Here is a 10,241-nt window from a genome sequence, read left to right on the forward strand (position 1 = left end):
TTCGATACCTTTTCTTCGCATTTCCTCGCGTCTTTCTGTACCAGAAGAGAAAAAAACACAAACACATTCACATTCATTTTCAAACACATCATCACCAGCTTCAGTTCTCGTCTGATTTTTTCCATCGTCGCAATCCATCGCCAGTCTTACTAGATCGTCGTAATAATACGTAAAACTTCATCGTATCCCCCTCACCCCCAGGCCTCGTTTCTATCGCCATATAACCGCGTTATTAAACGAGCCGAGCTTTTAGAATATGAAAACGAAAAAAAATCACGAGCAGAAGAAAGGACCCGAAAGGGAATAATAAAACGTTTCGTCAAACAGAAAAGAAAGACAATGGAGAAAGGGGTAAAAAAAGACGTGATTTTTTCGGTACCCTCGTCTCCTTCCAATCCGACGACCAATTTCACACGCGACTTTTTCAATCAAGGTCACACAAGATTTTCTCCTCGTCGTTTTATTGGAAAAGCATCGAGGTAGAAAAAAAAGAGAACAGAACCAGCTTTTGACATAATCAAAAAAAAAGAACGAAAACGATACATAACGAAACACATACCTTTTTACCTATTCGCACACACACACACGAGCCGACCGAAAGTAGTAAAACGCGATAAAAAAGCTCGAGCAGGGATTAAAAAGAAGAAAAAAATCGGGTACGTGAATTTATGGAAACGAGAAGGGAGACCAGCTAACTTAAGTAAGAAAATTACTCGGAAGAATTCGAGCCAGCGAGAGGGAAAAATCTACAGCTTCGTCGTTTGTCGTCTCATGTGCCCTTTTTTTTCTCGCTCGTTCTCACTTTCGTTTTCATTGTCGTTTTACATAGAACGCAATTTAGGTACAAATTACTCAGAAATAACGTCTCGTCGAATCGACGTCGTCGTCGTTTTTTTTTTTTTCAACGTGGAAATTTATTCCTTCTTTCGTTCTTTTTCTTCTCGCGCGAGCAACGCGAACAGATGAAGAGAAAAAAATACACTCGAAGGAGAAAATTAAATTAAAGAGTCGAAGTGTCGGAGAACGCTCTTACTCTTAGGGAGGGGAAAGGTATCGAGAGAGAAAAAAAGAGGAGTAACTACAGCAGAAATTTATCTACCCAATTCTCGTTTTCTTCGTAAGTTTTTCGAAGTAAAACAATAGGGTACGAGAAAGTTCATCGTGAATTTGTTCAATTTTTTTTTTCTTATTCGTCGTTCCAATTACAAACTCGATGAAATAAAATGAACAGATGGATGAAAACGTCGAGGCGAAGTAACGTCGAATCAGTATAAATTACCATTCCGTTCCACTTCACTCTCGTAAAGAAAAAATTATTTTTTTCTCCAACAGTCCTTAAATAAACCTTCAGTCTGTTCTTGTAGAAAACTAGACGATTTTCGAGCTATCAGAACGCTGTATTTATGCAATCAATTTCTAGATCTCCCGAAATTCTCTCATTCCATTGAAGCTTTCGTAGCCCCGAATTCTAAACTCAGATTGTTATGCTGTAAAATATAACATCTTGGTTTTTGCACCCCCCCCCCCCCCATAAACAATTAAAATACGATTCGAAATATTATTCAAGCGAAAAAAATCGAAACAAAATGAAGTTGTGGAAAAAAGAATTTGATGAGGATTGTGGAATTCAAGGCCGGTCACCAACAAAATCTACTCGAGTTTCAATTCACGAAATTCCCAAAATTGATTGCCAATTCAAAAAGTTGAAATAATTTTTTTACCCAAAACAAAGCTGACGGCTTGAAAAGTTCGTATCAAAAAAAATAAAATAAAATGGACAAAATCAGCCCCTTTTGAGAATTTAAAAAGAAATTCGGTCACACGAATTTTTCGATTTATTTTTGAAATTTTGGGCTGATTTTGGCTTTTGAAAAGCTCGTATCAAAAAACAAAATTCGTTCAAATTTGAAATAAATATCTGCAAGTTCCTAGCCAATGATGAATCACGAGAATTTTTCAATTTATTTCGAAAATTGTAGCTTGTCGCGGGGCTTGGAGAGGTCTTATCGAGAAAAAAAAATCGAAATTCGAAATCAGCCCCTTCAAAAACTCAGAAATTTGCGAGTTGCGCGATTTTTGCATTTCAGTTTTGAAATTAAGGGACCTTTTTTGGCTCTCGGGGTGGTAATAGGTATATTAAAATAAAAGAAAGCCCACCAAATCATTTTTAGAATTCGGGGCTCATTTTGGCTGTCGAAAAGCTCGTATCATCAAAAAATTGAGTTGAAATTCAAAATCAATATCTTCAGGAACTTGGTAAATCGCAGGTTGCAATAATTTTTCAATTCGGTTGTGAAATTTGAGGTTTATTTTGGCTCGTTGATAAGCTCGTATCGGGAAAATGAACGTGAACCTGGAAACTCGCAGATGAACGCGAATTTTGCTTTTCAATTTTGAAATTTGGTGGGGCCTTTTTGTTAGACCGTCTCAAGCTTTTCCACAGGGATTCAAATTCGGTCGAAAATTAGGTAAAATTGAAAATTTGTGTGACATATCGTTTGCTTGGGTTTCTGGATCGTTAAGTTCGAATACGGAGTTGATTTTTTGATTAGACCCTCTCAGTCTCAACTCCTTCCACAGACACAGACACCCCTTATTTGGTCGAAAATGTAGGGAGAGTGAAAATATCGTGTGACTATCGTGTGACATATCGTTTGTTTGGGTTTCTGGAACGTCGAGTTCGAATATCGAGCCAATTTTTCGATTAGACCCTCTTATCCACTTCCACAAGACCCCCAGTAAGGTCCAAAATGTGGTAGAAATGAAAATGTCGTGTGACATATCGTTTGCTTAGGCTTTTGGAGCGTTTAGTTCGTATATCGAATTAATTTTTCGATTAGACCCTCTCAACCCCTTCTACAAGGATCCTAATTTGGTCCAAAACGTGGAAAAAATGAAAATATTTTATGACGTGTCGTTTGTTAGGTTTTTTGGAGGGCTGAGTTCGAATACCGAGTCAATTTTTCGATTAGACCCTTTCATCCTCTTCCACAAGGACCCCAATAAGGTCCAAAATGTGCGAAAATTAAAATATTGTGTGACATATTGTTTGTTTGGGTTTTTGGAACGTCAAGTTAGAATATAGCGTCAATTTTTCGATTAGACCCTCTCATCCCTTATCCACGTGTATCCTAATTTGGTCCAAAATGGGGAAAAAATGAAAATATTTTGTGACATGTCGTTTGTTAGGTTTTTTAGAGGGCTGAGTTCGAATACCGAGTCAATTTTTCGATTAGACCCTTTCATCCTCTTCCACAAAGACCCCAAATTAGGTCCAAAATGTGTGAAAATATTATGTGACATATTGTTTGTTTGGGTTTTTGGCGGGCTGAGTTCGAATATCGAGTCAATTTTTCGATTAGACCCTTCCATCCTGTTCTAGGACCCCAATAATGTCCAAAATGTGTGAAAAATGAAAATATTGTGTGACACATCGTTTGTTAGGTATTTTGGAGCGTCAAGTTCGAATATCGAGTCAATTTTTCGTTTAGACCCTCTCATCCCTTTCCACATGTATTCTAATTTTGTTCAAAATGCGGGGAAAATGAAAATACTGTGTCACATATTGTTTGGAACGCAGTGGTACCATTTTTTTATCATTTCCGTCAGATACAAAAAAATTGCCAAAAACCTATTTAACCCCCCCCCCCTCCCAAATAGGTCACCTCTCAAAACAGGGATTACGATTGTTTTTTTTTTTTTTTTTTTTTTTGAAATTTTGGGTTTATTTCAACACTTGAAAACACTCGCACCGAAAAAATGAATTGAAATTCGGAATCAGGACCCAACAAATCGCAGATTACTCGAATTTTTCAACTTTTTGGTCGTTGAAGACTTCGGGGTTTCGGAGGACTTGAGGTATCGAAAATATTCACGTTTGCTATTTCCTCGTGCTCCATTTTTTTTCCTCGATTCGTTGTAAATGAAAAATGATATTCCAATATGCCATTTTTTCAACTTTTTGAGGCGGAATCGAACGACGACGACTCCAATGAGAATTGTTGGATAAAAAAATGCTCTCGACTACCACATTCGAAGATACATTTTCAGAGACGATACGCGCGGTCAAATTTTCCACATGAATGGCAGCCTACAGTCTTATAGCCTACATGTACTCGTAGAAGAGATCATCTGCGTGTAAAAGGTTGAGCCTGAGATGTCCGTGTTTGCTGCTTCTGCGTACCATATAGCTTGCTGATGTGTACCTACTTATATAGGATACAATGAAGTGTTGAGTGAAGAGGTGGAAAAAAAGGCCAGGAAAAAAAACAAAGAGAGAGAAAAAAGAAACGGATGGAAAAATAAGTATATAGGGTTTTTGGCGTTCGGTTCGGTTCGAATGAGAAGGCAGAAGAAGCGCGAAGGGCGCGAAATAAATGGAAAATTAAATTTTCTCGCGTGTTAACGTGTAACGTGTGGAGCTCGAAAGCTCGAAAATAGAAAGTCGGTCGGCTCTCTACTCTCTTTCGACCTTTTTTTTATCCTTCTTCCTCGCTTTGGTCTCAAGAGGAGGAGTGAGAGAGGAAGCTGGTAAAAAAAAAAAGAAGTAGAAGATGGAAACTAAAATTTAATTTATTCGTCGTTTTCGAAAATGTGGCTTTGGGAGGATTGAAGGGTATATTTTTGGCATAGCGAGAAAAAAAAGGAAGAAACATGGCTGAGGGAAGATGAAAATGGTATACGTGGAAAAATACGTATAAGGATACGCGTTGCTCGTTTGGTCGAGATGATAACACATTATCCGCTGCTACCTCTTTCTTGGCTCGCCTTGCCCCGGTATCATCTTATCAAATATTTTTTCAGCTCATCTCGCGTCGAATGAGAAGAAAAAAGCATAGTGGAAAATTTTTACACTTTTAATAGATATGCCCCGAGTATCTGCGGGGTTTTTCCAATATATTCCATATGGTAGCTGGTGAACGTTGCTTGGTTTTATTATTCGTGATTTTTGCCTCGGTTTCGGTGGGATTTCTCGAAGAAATATTCTTTCGAGATAAACGGTTCCGATAACTAGTAAGTTTTTCGCGTGTAAAAAAAAGCGACGAAAGTAGGCGAGAAAACACAAGTTCTTTGCAGAACGTAGGTGGTGTTGTTTTTGGTAACTATCGAAAATGAAAGCGAAACGAGAAGAAATTTTCTTCGCCTTTTTTTTTTCTTTTTTTGGTTTTAATTTTCGACGAAAGTTTCTTTTCCCCTGGTATCTGTTGTTGTTGTAATACCTGCTCGAAAGGTAATTACTGATCCGGAGTGGAAAGGTGAAGTGATCAAGGAGGGAGAGGAGGTTCTCCGGGAGCCTTAGCAGAGGAGGCGTCTGTCGAGAAAAGAAAAAGTTGTCGCGTCGGCGTAATATTAAGAAAAAAATATGGAAAAAGAAGCTATAATTAAAAGTAGACTCGAAATGTTATTGTTTTTCGCTGCCTCCTCGTTCCTCGTTCGCTTGTGCTTTGGATTATTTTAATTTCAACTCGCGATTTTTGTTCTTTTGAAAGCAGACTGTTGCTAGAAGCTAAATGTTGAGAATTAACGGTGTAGAATGTAGATTGAACGAGATTAAAAAAGAGAGAAGAGAAGGTTCGCGTTGGTGAAGAAGAAGTTGAAGCGAAAAAAAAAGAAAAAGAAGAAAAAGAAGCATTGAGAAGGGGAACATGGGTTTTGATAATTTTCCCCTGTGTAAGTTTTTTCGCCATTTTTTTTCTCGCTCAAATCTCGACGCGTTTTGATAATATTTCGGCCTTTTGGACGTTCGTGTAATTAATATAATTATTTTTTCGAAGCGAAAGTTTAGAGGATTGGGGAGGGGGAGGGGGAGGGAGTGTTTGTGAGACAGTCATTTTGTACTCTCCGCTTTAACACGGTTGTGTGGGTAACGAAGTTGAAGAGATTATTTTGAAATGGTCAGGTCTCTTTGGTCTCGCTGTAATTTGGACACCTGCCTTTATTTCGACCTCTAGTGGTGGGTTTTTGGTTTGTTGGGTTATCTGTTGGGTCGATTTTGTGAACACGAGTATCAAAAATTATGGTAATTTGCCTTCAAGCTGTGGCGGTGAATTGAAAGACGACTTGAAATGAAATTTTTGAATTTTTCAGCGCACGAAATGAACGAAAACGAGTTTGGGGAGTGGTGTTTTGAGCGAATCGTTCGTGAACGATTGAACGTGTTCGATTTGTCGAATTTAAGTCGTTCGTTCGCGAACGATGTACTTTTAAAAGCAACGAATCGTGAAAAGGGAGGAAAATCGCGTAACATATTGGACGAGAAAAAAATATTGAGATAGTCGCGAATGATTCGATGAGTGTTCTGTTTTCGTTCGCGAACGATTTGCTCAATTCGAATGAAAGACTTCAAAATGTATAGATAGGCGAAAAAGAGTTATTCTTTTTTGTGATTTTTTGTGACTATTTCTGGATTGGATTTAAAGTGAGAGTGGAGTGGGAGTCTGATCCATTTGTGTCGTTCGCGAACGATGTGCTCGATTCGAATGAACGACTTCAAAATGCATAGATAGCCGAAAAAGAGTTTTTTCATGTGATTTTTTTGGCCATTTGTGGATTGAAAGTTTGAGTGGAGTGGGAGTCTGATCCATTCTTCTCGTTCGCGAACGATTCGTTTGAAGTGAAATTATAAAATTTACTTTTCATTGTGAAAAGATCTTGGTAGTTTTTACTTTTTTTTCCTTTTCAATTTCATTTAATTTTAGTTTGATATTGAATTTGAACCGAAATCCAAACCGTTTGCTGGAGTTTTCAACGCCCTGACGAATATGGAATTGATTTTTCAATTAAATCCCTCTCGCAACACCTTCTAAAGGGACCCAAATTCGCTCAAAAATGGAGCGAAATTGATAATATCGTGTGACGTATGGTTTGCTTGGGTTTCAGGAACGTCGAGTTCGGATATCGAGTTAATTTTTCGATTAGACCGTCTCAGCCCCCTCCACAGGGATCCAAATTCATTCAGAAATGGGGTAAAATTGAAAATATTGTGTGACATATCGTTTGCTTGGGTTTTTGGAACGTCAAGTTCGAATATAAAGTCAATTTTTTGTTTAAAACCTCACAACCCCTACCACAGTGGCACAGTCCTCCCCCCCCCTTAGTCGAAAATGTAGGGAGAGTGAAAATACCGTGTGACATATCGGTTGCTTGGGTTTTTGGAGCGTCAAGTTCGAATATTGAGTCAATTTTTCGTTTAGACTCTCTCAACCCCTTCCACAGGTACCCCAATTAGGTCAAAAATGTGAAGCAAATGAAAATATTGTGTGACGTATCGTTTGCTTGAGATTTTGAAGCGTCAAGGTCGAATATCGAATTAATTTTTCGATTAGACCCTCTCAACCCCTTCCACAGGGACCCAAATCGGTCTAAAATGTGGGGAAAATAAAAATATCATGTGACATATCGTTTGCTTAGGTTTTTGGAGCTTTAAGTTCGAATATCGAATTAATTTTTCGATTAGACCCTCTCAACTCCCGCCACGTGTACCTCGATTTGGTCCAAAATGTGGGAAAACCGAAAAAATGAAAATATTGTGTGACATATCGTTTGCTTGGGTTTCAGGAGCGTTGAGATCGAATATCGAATTAATTTTCCGATTAGACTCTCTCAACCCCCTCCACATGTACCCCAATTTGGTCCTAAATGTAAATTTCCTCTAGCACTATCGTCTAGTTTCCTTCGTCTTGAATTCTCCATTGTTGTTGAATGTAAATTAAAAATCACCTACTTGGCATATCGTTTCACCAGTGTACAGCTTTTCTTTTTTTTTCATATATCACAAAATGAAATTTTAGCAAAAGAATCGATCTTTCGGCTCGTATCATTTATTATTTAGTTGATAATTATTATTAGGTACTTAATTTTAATTCAGTTTTTTATTTTCTAAAAACCTAGCTTGAAAAAGTGCTAATGTACATGTTTGTTTTCAATTTTTTTTCCAGGCGTTCGACGAAGCGATCGCCGAATTAGACACACTAAACGAAGACAGTTACAAAGACTCAACGCTAATCATGCAGCTATTAAGGGACAATTTAACGTTATGGACGACAGACGTCGCCACCGAAGAAGAGCCAATAGAAGGCGGCGAAAATTAAATAAAATTTAAGTTTTATTACTACTATTATTAATTATTATTATTTTTTTTTATATTATATATTTCGCGCGAGGGCTGTTAGCAAGAAGTACCTACTACTGTAATATTGAAAACGAAATTAAAAATGGAAAAAAAAACTGTAAAAACGTAAAAATTGAAAATTCAAAACAAGCAGCAAAAAATACTACATTTATATAATATTTACTTTTACCGTTTCGAAGAATATTATGTTGTTTTTTGGAGGAGAAAAAAAATAAAGGAAAGACGAAAATTATACGATGATAATAATAATAATATTTAAAAAAAAATAGGTAGTTTTTTTTTCTCGAAAATATAATAAAATCGATGTATTAAAAAAAAATGTGAAAAATTGGTCGAATTTTTATCCTCATCACACACGTCATGTAACTGTACGTAATGTGTTTTTGTTTCCTTTCTCTCTCCTATTTACTAATAATAATAATAATGATAATATTAAAAATAAAATAATAATAATCGTGTACGTACCTTTAAACAACGAGCAAACACTGCACAATGTCCTGAAATAATTATTACCTATATTCCAATCACCTATCGTGTCTCACACCTCTTGATAGTTGTTTACCTATGTACTACAATATATTATGCTGATGCGAAGCCCTTGAATAATGGAAAAAAAAGAAAGAATTCGTTGATAATTTCTATCTACTTTTGGACTTTTGATTATTTATTTTTTTTTTGTATTTCTTACGACGCCGCCTCCGCCTATGTTCACACAACAACCGCGTTCGTTATTCTGTCCGTTTCTCGATGTATGTATCTATTTGTGTGTATGTGTGTTTTTTTCTTCTTTTTTTTCTGTTTTGTTGTTCCATTACTTAGCAGTCCTCAAACACCCATTTTGAAGTTTTGAAAAATGAGAAAAAAAACGTTGGGAGTATAGAAAAAGTTGATAACGTTTCGTTCCATTTTTACGATATAAATACATCCGCATCCGTAAGAGTTAACCTTGTTTTACTGTGTACTATAAAAATATTGTAATCGTTTTCACAGACACGAGTGTTGTTGTTAATGTACCTACCCTATACCTATAAATACCTATCTACCCCCCGATACAACGTATTCGAACGAGAGAAATGACCCAGGTATGAATGAAATTACACCTGAAATTATTATTATCGAAACAGATGACCGATGTTTGTTTTTTTTTTGCGGGGTATTTGCGCCATACACGATCGTATTATATAATGTATAAAATTTACTTCTGGAAAAGCGAGCAAGACTATAGTGTTGTAATAGTACGAAATATAATGGCTAAATCGATTCCACGGGCTCTCTGGAGAGTACGTCTGCGTATAAATCACGTTCGTAGACATTTCCTCCTCACTCCCCCCCTCCCACCCCCACCCCTGCTCCTTTATTTAAAGTTTAACCGTCGCTTGATTCCGTATGTATGGTAAAAAAAAAAAAAAATTCGCTCGAATTCTCTCAATATATATATACTTACCTAGATAATGAAAGAGGAAAAATTCTGCGTCTGAAAAGGGAAAAATCTGCCAGATCTGCGTGTCTTTGAAATTGGAAAAAATTATATTGTAATTTGTGTAGAGATGTAATTTTTTTTTGATACTGATTATGTTTAATATAATACCTTTTCTCTCTTTTTTCTGTTCTTTTTTTTTTTTTTTTTTGTTTTTTTGGTTTGTTTATCGCACATTATTATTAAAATGTATGAAATAATAATATATCTCTGTGTAATATTAACGATATTATCGATTCGATGTAGCGTTGTTGGATTTTTATCAATTAAATTGATAAGAGAACGAATGACAAGCGATTTGGTATAATTAAAAAGTGAAAAAATTTAAACAAATTACATTATTGTTTTTTTCGACGAAGTACACGGATGGAAAAGATGATTTGGTTTTTTTTTCTTCGTTTTTTTTTTTTTTTTTTTGGTTCCAGTTTGGAGATAATCTGATAGTAAGTTTAATTGTGTGGTTTTTTAACACGAAAGTATCCTAAGTTTAAATACGAGATGTTGGCTTCGATATCCCCCAGCTACCCTCTGCCGATCACCTTTTACAAGTTCATTTTTTTTTTTTTTTTAATCTATAGGCTGGAATTTTTACCAAGTGTTCCGAGGGGGTTTTCACTGATCATGCTTAGACCT

At 36.3% G+C, this 10,241-nt stretch overlaps 1 protein-coding gene across 2 annotated transcripts in view; it reads left to right on the top strand.

Moving 5' to 3' along the window:
* The window catches only part of 14-3-3zeta (tyrosine 3-monooxygenase/tryptophan 5-monooxygenase activation protein zeta), a 91,378-nt gene extending 81,391 nt beyond the window's left edge, over window positions 1-9,987 (top strand). The window contains exon 6 of one of the 2 annotated variants that reach the window (XM_065348948.1): window positions 7,938-9,732. In XM_065348948.1, the coding sequence (XP_065205020.1) occupies window positions 7,938-8,090 (153 nt within the window). In that variant the 3' untranslated portion in view covers window positions 8,091-9,732. Of the gene's footprint in view, window positions 1-7,937 lie in introns of both variants that reach the window. The other variant, XM_065348949.1, reaches the window with a different exon arrangement.
* The last annotated feature ends 254 nt before the right edge of the window (window positions 9,988-10,241 follow it).

This window comes from Planococcus citri, chromosome 2 (assembly GCF_950023065.1).
Source record: "Planococcus citri chromosome 2, ihPlaCitr1.1, whole genome shotgun sequence".
Taxonomy (NCBI): Eukaryota; Metazoa; Arthropoda; class Insecta; order Hemiptera; family Pseudococcidae; genus Planococcus; species Planococcus citri.